Raw genomic sequence first — 22144 nt, 5'->3', positions numbered from 1 at the left:
CGCTGTATAACTTATGGGTGAAACTTGACAGCAATCAACCCCGTACTGTTGGTTTCAATAAACGCCAGTACCTCAAAAAATCGCAAGGATATTTTATGTTTCAAACATTTTTGGCATCTAGTGTTCATTTAAACATGGCGTTTTATCGTCTTTACACTGTTTTCAAAGTTTCCCTGTGACCCATCCGGGAAAGTGAATTTGTCATGATCGTAGCATTGCGGAAATGTTTATCTGTCAAGAAAACGTCGGTTTTTGTGATAGTAACCTTTCTAAAGTTCTTCCTTTTCCTGTAAGAAGTAGGCCGAATGTGTTTGGTCTTGTGACTGCGTAAAAAAGAGGAAATACAATGTTGAATGGTTGGAAATTTCGGCTTTATTAGCATGTCTTGGTTTTTATATCAAGGTTTGTACTGCTTTCCCTTTTGTCGATTCAAAGCACGTCGTCTAAACTGTTTTCCATTCAACTCGTGACGCGGAAGTCAACGGTTTCGCTTTCGTGCGGCTTGCCTCAGCGTCTGCGGAAAAAATAATCAAGAATGGCCCGAAAATAGCATTTAAATTACCAAAATTATAATTGAAAGTACTCACCTAAACGACTGAAGAAGATGTACTTGGTTGGTTAAAAAGTTTCCCACTGTACTCAGTTTTAATCTCCCTTTCTAGCTCTTTTCTTGTAAATAATTTCGTTTCTTTGAAGCTAAGAATGGACACTTTTGGCGTTAGCGTGACACGAAATTCTAAAAACACTTATGTAATCAGTGACCACTTTTAAACATGTTATTGTCGGTCTGTCTTTGTCGTTGTCAAATACAACCTATTTACATGAAACCCTGACGTCACCAAAAGACGTGCCATTTCCATGTCGCCCATCTTACGATGCATGCTTGAAATTTAAATTCTCCAAAGTTTGATAACCGCAAGAAATGCATTCAAATACGTGTTATTCACAAGAAAGTTTATTATGTAGACCTCAGTTTATGGATGCAGGCGACAAAAGGGTAAAATGCGAGCGATATCACCACGACAGCGTTCAATATTCCGCCAAAGATTTATGTTTTGTATCTGCGCTCGAGCACTTCATTCGATCAGCTGAGGTTATGCAACAGACAGTTCTGTTTCCAAGTGTCTTAATGGATTTCACTGTGAAATCTTTATTGCCCAACATGGTCCTGGATGAAATTTATATCACTGAAGAAACCGATTTGAGGACATTTTGTCTCATGGCGAGATCACTAAAGACCCAGCTCATAGAGGGATGTAGCTACATCGAAGAAGGGGTGCAAGAAAATATACAGAGGAGGGAAAAAGTTCAGGAACTCTGCAAGCAACTACGGCCACTTATACATCAAGCCAAGTATCTCGGTTACGCTGCCGAAGAAATTGCTCTGTGTTCGAAACCGGTCTCTTTCCAAGAATTCACTAAACAGGAAACTGAACATGCGTTTCTTTACGATGACCATTCAACCTGCAACTTGCGAGCGACTTTGAGAATGTTCTTGAATGAAATGGACGAGATGGAGGAAGAAATTCTCTTCCCAAGTCTCTTAAAATCTTACACTGCGGTTGATTATGGCTGTAGTTCGGATAAAGAGCAGACTTTAAATGACTTGTACGTTACCTTACTTCAATTCAAGAGCATGTTGCTTAATTCTCAAGGAATTCATCTCGATTCTCTAGCAAACTCCGCTTTCAGTCAAACAGTGTCGCAGTTGAAAATCGTTTTTTATAATTATTCTACAATTCTGGATAAGCTTGTAGTCTTATATTTACAAAAGGTTGATGAAGATTGCTAAATTGTCTTAGCTCACGAGTTTACAGAAATTAGCATTTAATTGGGCCAAGTTCAAGTTCCTATCTGTGTCGCGTTTCGAGCCCCCGAAAAACTGTCAACAGCGAACCCAGCCGAAAACTACGGGAACGGCAATTAATACACTTTACATTCAGAAATGTGAATGGTGTTAAAAGGCGAAGATACGTTCGATTCTATCTGTAACTTGAAGTGTTCTAGACGTATTTAATTCACTTTATTTTTATGTCACATGTTGTTTTGTAACAACGGTCTCTGGATATAAATAAACTAAAAATCTGTTGTTAGTAAAACGCGTAACGGCGTAACGAGTAACGACGTAACGGGAATCGATATTACATGTACAGATATTTTTCAGATTATTTCTTTTAATTTTTACTTATTATTCTTCTCATAAATGAATAATTTTGTCTCATTTCATTTCCGCTTTCATCAATAGAGTGAAAACAAGAAAACAAGATAGCTAACTAGCGATTATAGTTTTCATGCCTCAAAGCATTTGTATTTCGTATTTTATACTCAGTGTAGCTTTTATTTGTTCATCGTGAAATGAATTCATATTGAAGGAGCTCTGAAATGGGGTGTTACAACAACGAGTACACAGCAAAGGAGTATCGGGAAAAAAAGTACCGTGCTAAAAATCTCGAGGGGGTTAACTTTTTTGCATATCACTAAAAATCATATCAGAAAACAAGTAACAAGTCAATATTTCGTTTGTTCTTTTCCTTTAATTATCACCAGGTTACAACTTAGATTCGCTCAGTTTTTACCACGTGACCAAAGGTTTCTCAAAGTCAGGTGATCTTTCCACACAGCGCTGCGTTTGCGAGAGAAAATGAGATGGCGGAACCAAACAGGAGGCGAGCTTTTCATCTGATTTATTTCTCTCCTTCGTTTTCGTAGTTTAACATCGAAAAGACTTCTTCATTGACTTGTATTTTGGTTGCAAAGTAAATCAAAGGTAAGGTTAATTGCATTGCGTCTAGCTAACATTGTACATTAAATGTTCTTAAAAATAAAGTTATCATATCTAATAGACATGGTAAAAATATATTGGATGAATCTTCATGTATTTAAGGTCTCTGCAACTAATACATGAATCCCCCCCCCCCCCCCCGAAAAAAAAAGACAAAAGAAAGAAAGAAAAAGTTTCACGGGTACTTGTAGTGAAATGCCAAAAAATTAACCAAAAAATTCTGATAAAAAGTATCTGTGAACCTTTTTCTTTGGTTTGATGCTTCAGTTGCTTCAAACTATAGGTAATGATAACATTAAAATATAAATAGACGTTTTTTTCGGCAAGCATTTAGCGCTTCCTGTTGGATTTTCCTCCTCGGTACGTTCGTCTAAACCCTCTTAATATGGAAGCAAAATACTGAAATACATGTAATTTAACATAGCATGAAATTTTACCTTGATTTGAAAGTGCAAAATTTACCAGCGAGGAGAAACTCGCGGTCTTGGTGTTGAGGAATATTTAGACCCCCTTTTAAAATCAAGCCGTTCAGTTCAAGTTTTTAAACGTATCTTAAAGAATAAGCTTTTAGACAATTTTGTAAATACTTCCTGAACCTCATTTATATTTAGTATTTTTCTCGATTATAAAGTTTAGACAATGTTGTAAATGTTTCTTAAATTTGATTAATTTTAATTGTGTAGTTATTAGTAACTTTAGTATTTAAATAATTGTTCCTGAAAAGCCCCATCGGGGAGGTAACAATGAAGTATGTATGTATGTATGTATGTATGTATGTATGTATGTATGTATGTATGTATGTATGTATGTATGTATGTATGTATGTATGTATGTATGTATGTATGTATGTATGTATGTATGCACGTAATGTATTGGAAGATAAACAAACCAATATAGCCCGCGTCCAGAAATTTAAATCGTGTAAATTTCAAGGATGCATCTTTCTACGTCTTTTCGTTGGTTATTTGAGGGTACGTGAACTCTACAAACCAGTGTAAACTTCGATCCCGAAACAAACAAAATAATGATAATGATGATGATAATGATAGTTATGTTGTTGTTACGGTTTACTCGTCGCGAGGTTGGCTACGGTTTGCCGCCCAATCATCGTTTGCTTAGATTCTGGGCATCCAGAAGTTTCCACTGCCTTTATAATATTTTAAATATTTTTTCATGCGCACTATTGTTGCATGCACACAAATCCCTCAGTAGAAAGGTTGTCTCCATTCGGGTGGAAAGCGAAAAGTGAAATGACTAAACAAAGGATATTTCAGACGAAAACAACAATAAAATACAAGTGAAAAATCCCCGTCGTTAGCGATTCTCGTTACGCCGTTTCCCGTTTGAGTAACAACCGACCACCTCGTCGTTGACTGGCACGAGTCTAAGGGAACCTTACAAAAACAAGGATGACAGGCAGAGTCCTGCGTACAAAGCTATCTGGAATCAAGTATTTGATGCAGAAATTGAAAGCGAAGGCCATAATTCCCACCATTCTGACGACGCTATTACGTAAAACCGTAACTCAAGCCCTGCCCCCAACGACCTAAGAAAGGGGCAATCTACCGCTGAAATCGTATCGATGTCTACCTTTGAAAAAGAACTAAACAAGATCTGTACAGAAATTAAATATCTCTATGGTATATTTGCCAAGATCGATCCCCCGTGTATGAAGGTGACGAGGATAACATTCATCTCATTTACATCCGGCTACGATATGAAAATCAAGACCTTTTTCAAGGAATTTGCATCTAGACAGCGCGGCTTCAGGAAAGGAGAAGCATGCTATAAAAAGATCGCTGAAAAACGGGATTCCTACAAAAAAGCACTTCAAACCATGACAAAAGAGCTAAATACAAGTGAACACAAGCCGGAATGATGATATTCAAATTAGCAACCAACAGCAACAGAAACAAGAACAATTACCCCTCAACCAAACTGGAGAGAACCAGCTACCGGACTTTATTCCAATCAGTCAAAACCGCTCTAAAGCATTAAATGTTCCTCCTTCACCATGTCATTTAACCACAGAGGAGCCAGTCCAACGGATTGAAAGTCACACCAATGTGACGGTAGAGTCACTAAAACAAGACCTATGGTTATAATTGGTAATTTACTGATAAAGCACATCGATCCAAAGAAGCTCTCTGAAAGACCTGTACGCTTATTTTCACATCCCGGGAAAACCACCGATAAAATCGCCGAGGCTGTTGGCAGTATCACCCTCGCAACTGATCCATCTCGTGTTATAATCCACACGGGGATTAGAAACCGAGCCAGCCCGGTCGACCGGGCTGGCTCGGTTTCTGAGATCTCGCCTCGCCACTCTTTTCTTTACAAAAATTTCGATGCATTCATATGAGAAGGCGGGCTGGCCCGCTTACCGAGATCTCGGTTTTTGCGACTGAGATCTCGGGAACCGAGCTGGAAATTTTTCCCATGTGAACACTCCAGCCCGGATACCGGAACTGACCGGGACGAAACAATTTTAACTGAGCATGGCTTAAAAGGTCGCTGACAATTCAGGGAAATTGTTTTTATACAGGGTTTCCCTATTCAGGATGGTTTTGTATTTGTGTTGAAGCCTCCTGAATAAATGTTATGTTAAGTCGGAGCGCGGGTCCACGGGTATTTTGGGCCTTTAGGACATTTTTCATCTCGGTAACCGGGATTAAATTTCCCATATGAACAGAAGACAAAATTCGTCCCGCCTACCGGGCCAGCCCGGTAACCTGGCTCATATGAAAAGGCCCTAATAGTCTACCAACGGACTCTGCCGAATTATATGCTACCACAGTCAAGAGCCTCGCACTGAAAGTAAAGGATAAGTGTTCTAACTCAAGACATGGTGTTTCAGGAATCATCCATAGAGAGGATATTAACGTGGATTCTAAACGCAACGAAATTAACGGGATTTTCAAGCTCATGGCAAGGAAGAATAATTCTTTTACTGATTCAGATAGCTAACGCTCCGGATAAAACGGCAGTGGGCTTCATTTGAATGCAAATCGTTCCTCACTGCTAGCCGTGCAGTTTATTAAGTTCTAAATATCAGGTTCTAATAGGCATAACCAAACCCGTAAGGGTGCTATTAGATCCCAGCTATTTAACAACTGGGAAAGCGCCAGATGGAACAAGGAAGTTTCACGCCGCTAGCTCGTAATTAAGTGACGCCATCGCTAACATCTCGACTGAATCACGCTTGACAAGTCTTGCCAAAGACATAGATGAACTCCGTATTTTCTTGCATAATAAGTGCGACTACAGAAAACAATTCAGTAGTGAATCTAGTATTGAAGGTTATGACATCGCTCGTCCTGATAGACCTTTGAACGGCAGAAATGGAGGTGGTGTTTGGTTCTATATTCTTACTAGTATTAATTATATAGTCCGTAAAGACTAAGAATTTGCTAGTCTAGGAAATGTATCCATTGAAATTTTGATATCAAGAGCTAAACCATTTGTTATCATCACGTGTTATAGGCCTCCTAACTATCCTTTCAAACTCTTTAGAGAATTTGAAGCTTTTTGTTGGCAGATTGGAGATCTCTGTTACCAACATCTCAGTTGTACTACATCAACACTCAAGCTCTTCTAAGTATAACTTGGAACAGGTAATATGTGAGCCGTCCCGAATTATTCCCTTGAGTAGCACTTTCATCGATGTAATTTTTGCTAGTCACGGGGGTGTCCCATATAAGCAAAGTGACCATAGCTTGGTTATGTTTATCATAAAAGTTCCCTACCAACAGCCACTAAAGGAGCTAACAATACTTTATATGGGCAATTTAAACATTATGATGCCCAGAGCTTTCGTGCTGCTGTTTTGGTTCAACCGTGGGATGAGCGCGTGGGAGTAGAAAACCCCAACAGAATGCGGCTGAAGTGGAATGCATGATTTTTAGAGGTACGTGGCAACCATGCACCTAGCTAACCGCACCAAAAATTGTTCGTTACTAAAGAAGCCCATGGATAAATAATGATCTAGAGGAAATGGTGCAGCGTAGAGACCGTCTTGAAGTAATAATAGCTTCGATGACAAAAAATCTAGAGGATCAGTTGGAGTCATTTCAAAATGATATGATTCGTAACCAAATAATAGTTCTTATTATTACAATTATTTTAAAACGTAAAACTTGGCAAGTCATTAATGAAGTCACCCCTTGCAAATCTAACAAATCGGTACTTAATGAACTTCCAAATCGGTCCAAGCACTCAAGCAATCAACCATTCAATGCAAACTGAAATGTTTTTGGGCGAAGAGGCGCCGGCGCGTCCGGCCACTGAAATCTTCACCGAACAAAGTTGTTTCTACTCTTCGCCTGCAGAAACGCGGAAACAAGCGTCGCAAGCTGCGAGTCAACTACCAACGCCAACAGCTTCGGGTAGTGTAGACAATTCTTTTGCTGGTGCTCTTCAGAGCACGCAATCTGAAAAATTTGGGTGTTGGGTCTGTTCAGATAATGTAGAGGCGTTTCTTTCGTTTGATTTTGTTCCAGGCTGTTTTGCATGTTCTTGTACTTTAGGTGTTTCTTTTTCTTTTTTTTTTGGAGGCGGGGATGGGGGGTGTCTTTTGTGAATTACTATAATTTCCTAACGTGTACAAGCCAGCGAAGTGGTTTGTCAACAATCTTTAAACAGCAAACTATTTTTACCAGCCAGTAGAGTGGCTTGCACGCTAATAAAGTAGTTAATAAAGTAGTTAAACCGTGGAAGTTGCGCGCATGACTGCACGTGGTTAGACGGCCTTTCCGAGCTCTCTCCGTTTTCCTAATTTTTCAGTTATGCACAAATTGGAAACTTTTTGGCTAAGCTTATATGAAAGATTATTTGCGGGACAAGCTAATTAAGAGATGTCGAGCGAGTCCGGAGCCGATCCTTCGACTAACTTGATGACAGCCCCACCAAGATGGACGTCCTGATCCAAGCGAAGGACCAAATGCTATGCAAACTAAACATTCTTGTGAAGCTGGTGGAAGGAAGAGGCTGACGTCGCTAGAGTGATGGGGAAAGCCTTAAAGGATCAACCAGGGGCGGTAAAACAAGAGCAGTATGTTGGCCGAACACGCACGCAGAGCTCCATATCGTACTCAAGTTGATGTTCAATCTCGTCCCGGTGGAAAATGCTGTGTGCGAGGCCAGCTTGGCCTTTTTGCGTGGGCCTGCCCCAATACACGCCGCTGATATTATGAATATATCTTGCTATTTGCTTGATTTCTTTGGTCTGCTTTCGTTTGGGTATTTTGTATCCCCTTTACACCTTGTGGAGAAGAAGTGTCCCCACAAGGGTTCGCTTTTGGGACATACTTTTGTGTCTCGTTCAGACGTGACGATGGCGGCCACTTTCTCCTAGCCCAGCTGTTTATTACTAGGATCTTCTGGAAGTACTTTAAGTCATTCTCCTTCTGTGGGTTTCGTTTTTTGTGTGTTGTATGTGTCTTTTATTATGTGCTAAGTAATTAAGGGATGGGTGCGAATTTAAGGTAAGGATTATGATAGTTAAGGGAAATGGATGTGGTTATGGTTGGGGATAAGAATCTAGTAAGGAAGTCTAACTTCACCAGAGTGACTCTTGGTGACTATCCCATACCTTATGCCAGTGACGTGAACAGGATGGATAATGTACTATCTCGATTATTTCTGTTCTGGTATAATTTATGAAAGGTTGTTTAATTATTTCGTCGTCAACAATCTCCTATCTGGTCACCAATCTGGTTTTCGATCAGTTCATTCCACAGTCACAGCGTTACTTGAGGCGATTGATCATCGATCATGGATTTGTCAATGATGTTGTCTTTCTTGATGTTAAGAAGGCATTTGTTACTGTGGACTGTAATATTCTATTATCTAAATTACAGTTTTATGAGATGGTTTTGTTCTTACTTGAAACATCGTGCGCAAACCTGTCTAATAAATTGCCACAAATCATCCGAGCGACTTCTTCAATGTGGTGTTCCACAAGAAACTACTATTTTATTCTTGTTATACATCAACGATCTGCTTAACTGTCTGCTTCAATCGTAGCCAAGAATGTACGTTGATGATACCGGTATTTCTTTCTCCAGCAAGAAATGTCGAAGAGATAAAAGTGTGCATTAATTCATATTTAGAGGAAATTCGATTAGGCTGACAGCACGCAATCAAACTTATTTTAAGTATATGGCGAAAACAAAATTTATACTAAGTGGGTTTAAAACAGAGATTGCCTAACTTAACTGAGCTGAGAGTCCTGCAATCAAAATAAACCAAACCACTGTTGAATAAGTCTCTACCGCGAAATTTATCGGTGTACATATTGCTGAAAATCTAACTTGGGAATTTCATATTAAAGAGATCTCAAAAACGCACAAAATTTCGTTCCACGTGAGATACTTCTTTAATACTATTTATAATTACTACTTCTACTACAACTACAACTACGACAACGACGAGAATATTCTTTGGAGAATATTCGAGACGAGAATATTCTTTTGGAGAATATTCTTTGTATGGGAATTTAGTTTCCCCCAATTATTCTCCGGTCATGCGCTTTTTATAACTTTTGTAATGTCATTTTTTTATTTTTTATTGTACATGTACTAGCATGGCAAAGCATTATTAAACATTTAAACATTAAGACTGCTACTGCTACTGCTCCTGCTGCTGTTACTACTAATTCTGCTACTACTGCTGCTCAGTTGCTGCTACTGGTACTGCTACTTCTACTGGTGTACGAATACAATACCGACTAATCGTTTTTTAACTGACGGCACCTGTACGTCAGCATACTTAAGTTTCTTCAAAACATTTGGCCGTCGTTCATACTTAACAATTTTAAACGGCGTAAATTCGCGGGAGAGTACCAAATAACAAGAAATGGAGACAAACTATCGTGCAAACTATATCCATGTTTGGATAGAGAAGAGGAACCTATCTTACAGCACATCTACTAAGGCATTCTGAAGTGGTTCACGATTAGTTGAATGTCACTCATCCAGAACGCAAGTACTACGTGACGTATACCCTTTTGTTTATACCTGGATAGCATGACCAGGGCCTTAAGGATGAACCTGTAAACATTGCGGTAGTTATCTTCGCTTTGCAGAGCGGCGTCCCCGGAGAAGCGGAGAAACTTGTACATCTGCAAAAATATCGCTCACATTGACAGTGTCGCCGGCAAGGTCTTTAATTTTATCATGTTATCCGTGCGAGAACTCATATCAGGTAGGTGTATCAAGCAACATTTTATTTTGCGTGGTGGAATGATTCTTTTCCGCTTACTGAGTTAGTTTCGTCCGCACTATAATAACGGAAGTCGTTGAGTAACATTATAAGCAGAACTCTTGTAACCTATTCTCACCTATGAACACCTACTCTTGACAGTCACCTCGTGTTTTATTCACTTAAAGTTTTGCGTGTTATCGACATTAAAATTTTTTTGCCTAGCTACTCGGCTAAGTTCGATATACTGAGTTCATGGCGTTTGATGAAATTGATGAAGTTAATAAATTTTGGGCAGTAGCCATGAGCAAAACCTCATAAATTAATGCATTCATCATCTAACTCTCTCTTCCCCCCGTACACACGACATTTATTTCATTGAACTTCACACTGTTTTGCTACCTGAAATAAAACCTTATTTCGCAACTCCTTTGAAAATGTTTGACGTATATACACAGTAAAAACCCGCACACAAGAACATGTGGATTAAGAACACCCAGGCTGAAATTTGGTAAAAAAGGAGCATATATATAAGAACGCATTCAGCCTGAAAATTGAAAATTGTTCTTATATATAAAAACTCTTCCCTTTTCAGTTTAATAGAACAAATAGTGTCTGTAGCTTTACTGTGGTATTGCACTAAGATCTCTGTATAAATGCTAGTATTAAATTTCACTTGCTTGTGCAATTTATTTTCTAATGTTGTGTCTCAAGTTTAATTTTCTCTCAAAGTTATGTATTTCATCATAGTTAGTAAATCCCTCACATTTTTTTAGAAGTAAAAAATTAAGAACACTTAATAACACTTTCAGGCTGATTTCACCTAAAATACCCGATATATAAGAACCCAATCAGCTTGAACCCCGAAAATGAGTGTTCTTGTATGCGGGTTTTCAGGGTTTTTACTGTAATATTGTTAAAGAGCGCTTTTACTCGTGTGGTCGTCGGAAAACATAAACGTATTTTCCCCTCTCTGGTAATTCACGTATTTGAGGTTCAGTTAAGGTATATTTGAGTATGAAAATGCTGCAGGGAGTGCAAGTATAAGACACAGTAACTTAATTTTATGCTTGCAATGAGTCAGCTATATTGCTTTATAGCTATAAAGCTATATAGCTGCGATGAGTCAGCTATTTAGCCTCGCACATATCGTATTCAAATGTCACTTGTGATGTTTATTTCCTGAAGTAATCAATGTGCATTATTTTCTCACGGCCTTAGGAAGTTATAAACAAAATGCGCGGCGTGTTTGCAACATAATCAGAATATGATGATCTTTCTGTTTGCTTTGGTCGGTCGCTTGCTTAATTATACGTATGCAAAGTTGTAGACAGTCATTAAATTGGTCTGAAAAAAATAGCATGATTTGTAATCCGTCGAAATGTAAAGAAATCATTTTTCACAAGAAAGGCTTTATTCAGGATATTTTTCAAGTCACCAACATTCCTCAATGCACGGAGCTCCCCATTTTAGGTGTTATGTTTCAGGAGAATCGTATATATAGCGAACATGTACGTGCTAAGCTGATTAAAGCAAATAAGTGTCTATTTGTATTAAGATCGTTACGGAAGGAAGGTTTTAGTCAAGTTGAAGTATACCGCCTATTTAGCGCCTTAGTTTTACCGAATTTCACTTATGGTCAGTCTATTTATGGCGCTGTAGACTCAGATTTTACGGTCATACAAAACTTCCTGAATATATGCTTCAAAAGGAAATATATGTCTAAAAGAATGGATATTCGAGAACCTTTAGTAAAGGCAGATAAGAAACTTTTCAAGGTTCGTTCAGTGGATCCCGATTGCCCGCTTAGTCACATTATCCCGAAGAAGAAAGAAACTAAGTATCAACTTAGAAACAAAACCGAACATCTCCCGGAGATTAAGACTGATAGATTTAAAAATGGTTTTGTCAATAGGCTTATTTTTGGATATAATTTTTAATCTTTCTATTATCTATATACTGTATGTTTACTTCTAACAATAAATGTAACTTAAGATATGTCTTTTTATCTTAGGAGGAATAAAGATTGATTGATTGATTGATTGATTGATTGATTGATTGATTGATTACTATTGGACTATAAAGCGGTTTTAGGTGACATGAAATATGCCAATTTTAGCGGGTACCTTTTCTGTTAGGTTGTTTTTCGATTTTCTTTTTTCTTCTAAGCGATATTTTGATCGGTTTTCAGCTTTCATCTTGGTCAAACTACCTGTCATTACCGGACGTAAGTATAAGCTTGTACTCATTAGACATTACATCAGTGTACTTTGTAATTAAATTTACCTTAAAGTTAGTGTTGGGTAATTCAGATAGTGTATTTAGTCCCACATATAGCAGCTAAAAAACTGAATTTTGTGTAATTCATGATACCTACTACAACGGCGTCTGAAAAAATAACGAAATAAAACAGAAAAATGCACCTTCATGGCCAAATCAAATTATTTACAAAGAATCTTAAAGAGGGCTATGTCAGATTGATATTTGTGGTAAACATTAGCAGATGGGCACTAAAGCCAAACGTGATACTTACCATGAAAAGTTGCGAACGTTGAATATTGCTTTTTAACTCCGGTTTATGTATAAACTAAAGGCTACCAGTTTATCTGCCTCGTTTGAACTTCTAGATGAGTTTTCCCAAAACAAGTTTAAATAAAATCTCCAGGCTTGGGCATTGGTGTACTTCGGTAAGCAACTTTTCTTAGTCGCATTTTCAACAGCTTTCCTGGAGGTGTGAACGAATCAGACGAATGAGAATGTCAGTCAGATTGCATTTGAAATACGGGAGAATTGACCAAAAAAAGCAGCACCTTGCTATAATGAAGTCTAGCTACATTCTAATAAATCTCTGATACTCTATGTTTTTGTGACATTTTTGTGCTCTGCTTATATGTTTAACAGAGTGTGATGGTAGCGTAAGGCTCATTGACCTGGCATTTCGCCCAAAAGGTGTAATCCACAGTCCTTACTACCCTTACATTTACCGAAACTTCGAGAATTGCAAATGGCTCATGAGAACTCCCTATCGTCAGAAAGTACTCGTCTACTTCACATCACTTGATTTGAGGGCCTGCTGCAGTTGTGATTATGTGCAAATCTACGACGGAAGGGACTCTTTGGGCAGAGTTTTGACCAAAGGATGTAACAGTTCCTTTCCTCCACCGGTACATTCTTCCGACACAAACATGTATATGGAATTTAGATCTGATTCGACGCAGCGGGGACAAGGATTTGAAGCACATTACGAAGCACTTCGGAGAGTTTCAGGTTGGTGAAAAGGCCTAGTTGTATTTCTATTGAATAAACGAGGAAACTCTAAACCTTGGTTACTTTTGGCCAGTTCATAAGTCACTAATTCTTTCGAAGGTCCCACAGACTGTTAAGTTGGTATTTACAATTATCATCTCTTTCCCTCAGAAAGTAGGCATTGCTTGCATGTTTGATTCCCTGGTATTTCAACGTAAGGACTTTTATGTGTGAGGGCAGACAACCGTAATATCAATATTATTTCATAACGCCTTTGACCAACTCACCCCTGTGGAAGTAATTTCCAATTCTCGCTCCGTGATGAGGGGATGGATATTTTCGGGAACAACACATTGTAGATCCTGCTAGACAACTAGAACAGTTTTTACGTCGAGTTTTTTGATTAGTTTTTTACAGAAATCATCTTGTACAAGGCCTAAAACCAAGAAAACCAAACTGCATCATGTATGTAGTCTTCACCTTTGACACCTTACACAATAATATAACACTCCTTCAAAGTTGTATAAACGTCTCTTTTGTTGGGATGACCATATTTAACATTGCTATAAAATTCCCTCAAACCTTTTTTCAAATGGAAAATTTTAAAAGCACAAGACCGTAATTCCTCTGTTTCGTCACAGGCACTTCTACAATAATAATAATTATTATTATTGTTATTATCATTATCATTATCATTATCATTATCATTATCATTATCATTATCACTTAATAGTCCGCTGGCTACGCATGCCGCCCCGTCATACTATTTTATGTGTAAATAGCAATTGGACTTTTTTTTTACTGCTATAATAATTATCATAATAATAATAATGATGATAATAATAATAATAATAATAATAATAATAATAATAATAACAATAATGATAATAATAATAATGATAATAATACTTACTATTAAAATAATAAGACAACATTATTATTATTATTATTATTATTATTATTATTATTATTATTATTATATAGTCATGATACTCCTTTTACCGTGGATGGTGGTATTCAGGGAGGACTCAAATTTCTGCAAGGCTGGACTGCGTAGAAAACAATACGACAGCGACATGATAGAGACCAAACCGAGAATCAACAGGGAGGGTTCAATTCAGGGAGGGTCTTAATTTAAATAGAACATTGTTGTAATATTCCCGTACCGCCAATCTTTCTGTCTGACTATTCAAGTAAGATAGGCAATTAACATGCCAAAATGCCTTTTTTCAAGGGGTCCCTCATAAGAATATAGTATTTCGACGTGTTGTTTTGACACGTAAACGTAATTTTGGTACTTAGCCTTTGTACCAAGTTTGGGCCAAATCGGTGATTTGAGTATTTCACCTCCTGCCTGGTCTCATGTTTTGATTGCACCAAAATAATTTCGGCGGAGAACTCGTATAGAGTTGATTTATTTATATCATGTTGTTGAGGTTGACATTAAAGGAATTTGTACCGGCTTACTACTGGTGAGTCATTACTGGCCAGCGGAACCCTTGCGCTGCCAAAAGTCATTAGGGTCGATACTAAGGTCCACTTCCCTAAAGATAACCATAATATATTTGCTTAGTCTCTTTCACAAGCTTTCGTGGTCGTCACTCAACGCTCCAACCAAGAATGGATGCACAGGGGACCATTAGTAACTATAGAGATAACTGGTTTTCTTAATCTGTCTTGTGGATTGGTTCTGTTGATGCTGTAACGTATTAAATACAATGAAACTCTGATGCACGTAATGATACATTTTGGCACTTCATAAAAATCTAACCATTAACGGACAAAAGAATTCATCCTGAGAAACAAACGTTAACTGTTACGTATTGTAAAAAATAGTTTTATGTCGTAAGTTTACATTTCTTTTTTCAGGTTGTCCATCAATCGATCCTGCAGCCTCCGCTGGTGTCATATACAGCCCTAATTTTCCTTGGAATTACCCTTACAGCACATCCTGTAACTGGAGGATCACTACACAATCATCGTCGCAGAGGATTCATTTGACTTTTATGACGTTTAACCTAAGGGCTGTAGGATGTTCGGATTATGTTGAAGTGCAAGATGCTTACTCGGTATACAGACGCAAATTCTGCGGCAACCACACCCCTTACCCAATCATCCTTAATGGAACCATGATTGTCACCTTCTCCTCTGATAATCTTTACTCAAGCTCAGGATTCATGGCATTTTACCAAATTGGAAAAATTTATACATTAGCAACAACAGCACCTAACTACTTTACAACAACACCGTTTCCGTACAAACCTTACACTGCACAGCCTTACTTTACGACCAGAACAGGAGAATATGGCCCTGAGAAAGGTAACCGCTAACTGAATTTCACCAGCATGCCTACATAGTGCCTCTCTCTAAAGGGGTACGCTAAAAGTTGTTTAAAAAATCTTATACTATTTTAATGTAGTCATTTTCAGGGTTATAAGGGGCCGTATGAGCTCTCGGGAAGAAAAAAAATAATAATAGTAATAAAGTAAATCAAATAAAAATAAAATAAAACAAAGTAAAATAAACAAGGAAAGGGGCATGGGTGCAGTAAAATGTAAAATAAAACAAAATAAATCAAAATAACATTAAAATTTGGGCCACGCATCGAAATCAGAGAGACAACTAAACCGTCCAAATAATTGGATGAATGAAGGAGCAGCCACGACTGTGACTGAACAACAGGTAGACAATAGAGTCATGCCAATCTGTACGTTAGCATGGTACGGACGGGAACAGCCGCATGAGAGATTTTTGGCATAATAGGCCCACACTTAAGACAAACCAAACAGACAACTGAAACTACGGTACATTCTATTCACACAACAGACCGCAAAGCAAACGAACAGAAATGACAAACTCTCATGAACTGATGAATGAATGAATGAATGAATGAATGAATGAATGAATGAATGAATGAATGAATGAATGAATGAATGAATAAATCAATCAATCAATTTGAATGAATGAATGAATGAATGAATGAATAAATCAATCAATCAATTAGTCAATGAACGAACGAAGGAATGAATGAATGAACAGCGACACAATAGTCGTGTCACCATGAACAAGCGCCAAGATGCCCAGAGGTTGCCTAGTTCATAGGCCTCTTTCTGTTTTTCATCTCAATCCCTTTCGGGTCACGCGGTCGAGCGAAAAGCGAGGCCTAAACAAAAATAAAAAATTGAGACATTTTTCTGGCGCTAAATTATACGTTGAGCGGCTCGCGCCATGGCGAAAAAGTCGGCAGTAGTGGTAAGTTCGAACTCATTTTCGATGCAAATGCTTCGGTCGATAAGTTTCTTTCGAGTGTATAGAAGTTAGCCTAATTCATATAATTTTTGTAAAAGAAACAAATGGACCATGCGGTACGGCTTTATCCTTTTAGAAAGCGCATTTTTGACGAACAATTTGAAGGTAAGCATAAGTTTATTTTAAGTGCGACTAACCCCCCAATTTTTTCCCTTAAACAAATCTGTGCACCTTTGCGAAACGCATTGCGCTATTTGGCGCCTTTTTCAACCAAATCTTGACTTTTTATAGGCTGTACAAGTTACGAAATCTAGCCATCATCTGTCACATGACCGAGCTAGTAAGGGGCATGGGTCTATTCCTTACACGACGTCACAAACTGATTTGCATTGTATTAAGTCTTTGTGAAAATGCCTGCAAGCAGTTCACCAATTTTTACTTGCTGTACTTGATAATGAGGATGATTATTTTGATGTCTCTACGTTAATGTTAAAAATTACTAATTATTAACTCTAAGTATTATTACTATTACGTCCTTTTCATGTAAATACTAACTATCTGTGAACGCATGTGTATACCTATTTATTCTATTTATTTACTTTTTTTTGTCAATTTTTACTGATTATTAAATATTCAAGAATACAATTTTAACAATTACAAAGGAAAGAAAAACACGTAATACTAGTTAATTAAGTAAAATAAAACTACAACACATAAAGAACGAGAACTATACTTACAATACACACTAATTATGGTGATAAAAGGTCGCTAGATTATTACCTTCAATTGCGGCCCTAGGGACTCGGAGCTTGCTGTGTGAGATACAATCGGTGTGAATGAAAACAAATTATGGCGAGTTGGCTGTTTTGCCTATTAAAGATTGTATTGGCATGCAGAATAACAAATTTTAATACAAATCTATGGTGTCGTGTTTGAAATAAATTTTACAAAATGACTAATAAAACGGATTCAAGAACAGATACGTATTCCAAGGGAAAAAAAAAGGGAGAGAAAATGTTTTATGGAGAAAAAAAAATTAAGGCTTACTCCATTATTTCCCGGCAACAGGTACTCTGGCAAAGCGTCCACTGAGTATGAGCTACTATTTACAATAAGTTTATTACCTTTGATAAATACACGTTCAATGTTAGCCTCTTTGGCTTTCCTGTATGCTGCCCGAAGTTTTCCACGTTCTTTTGCAGACTCCGCAGAAAGATCTTTACACCGATGAAAAGCGGGTTTTCAATAGATTCCTCTTTTTCTCCCGCACACATTCAGCATCCAAACGGGAAACAATTCGTGCTATTACAGGTCGCGGACGAGCAGATTGCAACTCTTGTGCGTGTGTGGTTGATGGTGCCGCGGAGGCATTTCGAAGGGTAGGCTTAAACTTCCCAATCCGATGGATTGCATGAAACTAGATGTCGTCGGAACCAAGTTCGCTGATCAGTTCCTTTACTTTAACAAAGCACTCTTCATTCGTTTCCTCTGGATCCTCGGGAATATTATGAAAGCGGAGGTTTTCCCTCCTTGAATAATCCTCTTGTCTAATTACACGCTCTTTAAGAACCCTAACTTTTTCGCTCAAATTAGAATTTTTCTGGAGTGTTTGCTGTAACTGTCCGTCAAGAAGTGTATTCTTTTCTTTCAACATTTCCACTTCTACCCAAGCCGCTTCCAACGAGGTTGATACTTTACGTAACTCCTTTTTGGCCACACGAATTTCATGTTGGAGCTCCGATTTTAAGGCTACAAAGTCGGCATCCATTTTTGTGAATCCCCTTTCTATCCTGTCTTGAATGCCGGACAATTTTTCAAGAATCTTTGAGTCGACATCTTCGCCGCCATCAGTAGAGCTTGACCCACGTGCTCTTTATTTTTTCTTTGGAGCTTTTCTGCGACATATTGGTTGTCAAAGGCCTAATTAAATTGCTAACAAAATTTCCAAAACTCTTTCTGGTCACTCTTAACTTAAAAGAGCAGTGCCAATAGGATATAAAATTGCTTCAGCTCGCCATAATTGCTGGGGCTCAAAAAGCACGTCTTGCCGCCATGGCGGTCAGTCCCAGTCCCCCCTCTATTTGTTTACTTGGTTTTACTCATAACCTGTTTTGCTTAATAAAAAATGATTGATATTATAGTTTTTGAGGTCTTGTAAGGAATTGACTCATGCCCCTTACTAGCTCGGTCATGGGACAGATGATGGCTAGATTTCGTAACTTTTACAGCCTATAAAAAGTCAAGATTTGTTGACAAAAGGCGCAAAAAGGTTCAAAGATTTATTTAAGCGAAAAAAAAAATTGGAGGTTAGGTGCTCTTTTACTGGGAAATAAGCGATCGGCTTCACCGTTGAAATCATGTTGTAATGAAAGGCTCTCTATTTTTTATTTACTACGTTTTTAGAAAGCGAACTAGAGCGTGTGACCCAGCAATTTGGCAGTTTAACAACACCTTCGAAGGAGAAAGACGAAGGTAAGACTACTCTAATGCACTTTATACTTTGCACAGGGGAATACGCTAGGGCTTTTGTTTTTTCTTCATTTTTGCATCATACAGCAAGAGAATTAAAGTCTTGACCGGTTTTTAATTTTCGATTCCGTGGAAGAAAAAGTTAAGAACTTTCACATTTCAGTCGCACTTGTTTACATGTTAAAGCTCCGTCAGAATAAGGTCGCAAGAGCTAAAATCGATCGCAAATGGTCAATGCATTACATTTTCAGGAGTTTGCAAAAATGGCAACAGTCAATCTACAATTATACATGCATTCACATGGATTTTGACTCTCTGCACGTGCCTTTTACATTTTGGTACATTTCTTTGTCGTCCTCTGCAAAACAACAACGTGAAATGACCACATTCAAGGTTTTGTGGAGAATGTGAACGCACGGCGGTGAAGTTTTCACTTTCTTTTTTAAACAAGGACCCGCGCTGTAACAGGGATAGCTCCTCCCACCTTTGTCACACAGTCACCGCTTCAGCGTCACATTAGGGTGGATGACATAGTGAGCAAGTAAAAAGTAAACTTTGTGGAATCGGTATTTCAAGAAAGAAAGCCAAACGTGTGTTAAAAAAATAATCTAAGCTGTTAAAAGAATGTTTTGGACAAAATATATTGCAACTGAGCCGCAAAAACAAATTAGCAAATCTCTAGCTTTATTCACGAGGCAAATACGCCTACGAATTTCAAATTTATTCTGTCAATATTCTATTGTATCTTGCCGCACGGACTCTGCGATGTTCACAGCTCAGTGTGTACAGTGTCTACAATTGTAAAACATGATCAAACGATAACCAGTGAAATGAATCAAAACGTCATCTTTGCGTATGGCTGATTTTATCTTTTGTAGGGAGTAGGCCTTTTTTGAGTTTAAATCTTAAGGCTTGTGGTGACTGTAAACCAAAAGTAGGCCCTAAAGCAGTAATGAAATTAAACAAAAAGGATCCAAGTTAAAAATTTAGCAACACCTCAGTGTCTTCAGGATTATTCAAAACTTAAGATAAATTTACAATGGAGCATACATTTATGTAAAGCTTACCTTTTGCACGACTTCAGGTTATGATAAATAATCACAGCACGTGAACAGCAGTGAAATAGATCGGGACATACAAAATAAAACTCTTGTTCTGAAACTGAAACTTGACAAAGATTCAGCCTTCTAAACTAACACCGGTTTCGGTTCTTGAGCCTAAAACTTGCGTGAATTTCGAAACGAATTCTTACTCTAATCGCTTGTAATTTAACAGACTGAAAAATCTGGAGGCAATTAAAAGATATCTCGATTTATGCAAAGTGGGAACTTTTTCATTCATCTGCGCTTTATTTTAACTGTTTTCAAGCATAAATATCTTCAAATCGGAGACACCCATGAAGCTTAATACCAATTAGAATGATTTTCTATTAGGAAAGACATTTTAACAGGAAAGACATAGTGTCAATTTTTATTTTGCCAGAGATATTGGTGAAAGTGCGGAAATAAACAAAATCACCCCATAAAAATTGATTAATTATTTACTTGAAAATGCTCTTATAGACTTTTTGCTAATTTCGCCTACAAGTTGTCTAGATTGAGTAGTTTAAATTCCTAAAGTTTCGTCATAAAGTGTCTGACTAGATTTCGAGATAATCGACAATGCTTAAACTTTTTGAGTCTATGTGCTGCCGTTGCTATGGTAACAGTTGTTGCTCGGAAACCGATCGGAATATTAACTTTGATTATATGCTGAAATGATGATGAGTATGAAGGAGATCGAAGTTTATCCTCTATGCGAGATTGTAATTTCAAATCGTCCACCTTAAGTCCAGGAAAACTGCTGCGACCCTCTTTAAAATCTATATGAGACTTGAATCAGTGAGTGACTTATAAATTTTTCTTGCCCTGTTTTATTTTAGCCACAACTGTTAAAGCCGCTGCCATTGCCGTTCCCCTTGTTGTCGGAGTTGTCCTTTTTGGCTTTATCTTTGCTGTCATCAACCTCACCAAGATAACCCGCTCTCCAGGGCCCGCTGGAATATCATCTGCAAATCAACTTTCTGCACAGCCTCTGTCACAAAGGAGCGAACCGGCGGAGCCTTTTGTTATCCGAGAACACTATCCACCTTATTGTACGTCGCAATCGTTACCCCCCAATACAGTTTCTGATCCACTTACACCTGCGACGGGTTACTTACAAGGTTTCACCAACATGCCACTGGAAGGTAGTACTGAACAAATGTAAGGATACCTGCGACGGTCGCTTACGTTTTGATCGACGATAGCAACAACAACAAAAACAACATTTATTTAGATGAAAACTCTGCAATAGCATTTGTAGTGAAAATGAAAAGGCTCATAAGTGAGAATACACGAGATACAGGACAGCGACCCCACATGTAGGGAGGCTGTAATAGAACCTTGGACTAATCTTGTCTAGAAAGAAGAATAAAGCATTAAAGGAATAATAACTTGTTATTCCATATTCAGTTTGTCAGGATCGTAGTTAAAGCTGGCTACCTAGCAACTGATTTCCAAACCGAGGTTTCTGACGTAGATCTGAGTATTTAAAATTTACGGTTTCGCAGTGCTTTGGTATCAGGATGATAAAGGATGAAACTCTTGTGATGACGTACGTTTTCTGGTCTTTTCAATTTTATTTTGAAAGGTAGATTTTCATATTCGATAGTTAATAAATTTGAAGCCATTTTTACTCGCATAAAATTATCATGGTTCAAGGAAGTGTAATCACTAACTTGTTGTAGTTAAGCGCATTCAATCTTGAGTGGTCCTGGATAGCTAAATACCGCTCATTTTCAGTCTCTTACACTATGGAGACTTCCGCTTTACCACGCAGGTAATAGAAGACCTGTATGATGATAGAGTTGTTTTACGACAAGAACAACTAATCGCAATAAAGAGTAAAAGTGAACTGTTCGTAATAAAGAGTTGTTTCGTAGTACACAGGGGCGTGGCTACCTATACAGCTCAGCTAGTGTATCTACTTTTAAGAAAAACCTGAAGAAACTCCTTCTTACTTAACTTGTTCCTTTCCCTCCACCCCCTTCCTCTTCTTCCTTTTCTTTGTCAGCTTTGTCCTTTGTCTTCTTTTTTTATACCTTTTTCTTTCGTATTATTGTTACTCTCCGTTTACCTTTCAGTTAAATTAATATTAAGTTTATTAGTAATTTAGCAT

At 37.9% G+C, this 22144-nt stretch overlaps 3 protein-coding genes across 3 annotated transcripts; all 3 read left to right on the top strand.

The window, feature by feature from the left end:
* Window positions 1–820: 820 nt before the first annotated feature.
* LOC146452222 (uncharacterized) lies at window positions 821–2842 on the top strand. The gene has a single exon (XM_085098073.1). It carries the CDS (start codon window positions 923–925, stop codon window positions 1790–1792), a length of 870 nt encoding a protein of 289 aa, XP_084954199.1. The 5' UTR covers window positions 821–922; the 3' UTR covers window positions 1793–2842.
* Window positions 2843–9826: 6984 nt separating this feature from the next.
* LOC146452220 (neuropilin-1-like) lies at window positions 9827–21887 on the top strand. Its single transcript, XM_085098065.1, has 5 exons — window positions 9827–9985; window positions 12174–12209; window positions 12884–13249; window positions 15098–15547; window positions 20868–21887. Exons 1-5 carry the CDS (start codon window positions 9958–9960, stop codon window positions 21191–21193), a joined length of 1206 nt encoding a protein of 401 aa, XP_084954191.1. The 5' UTR covers window positions 9827–9957; the 3' UTR covers window positions 21194–21887.
* On the top strand, window positions 11344–12044 carry LOC146452221 (uncharacterized). Its single transcript, XM_085098076.1, has one exon. It carries the CDS (start codon window positions 11344–11346, stop codon window positions 11920–11922), a length of 579 nt encoding a protein of 192 aa, XP_084954202.1. The 3' UTR covers window positions 11923–12044.
* Window positions 21888–22144: the final 257 nt, after the last annotated feature.

Source organism: Pavona decussata, unplaced genomic scaffold (assembly GCF_977016875.1).
Source record: "Pavona decussata unplaced genomic scaffold, jaPavDecu1.1 SCAFFOLD_375, whole genome shotgun sequence".
Classification (NCBI taxonomy): Eukaryota; Metazoa; Cnidaria; class Anthozoa; order Scleractinia; family Agariciidae; genus Pavona; species Pavona decussata.
The sequence above is the reverse complement of the archived record's forward strand: the minus strand, read 5'-3'. Positions and strand labels throughout refer to the sequence as shown.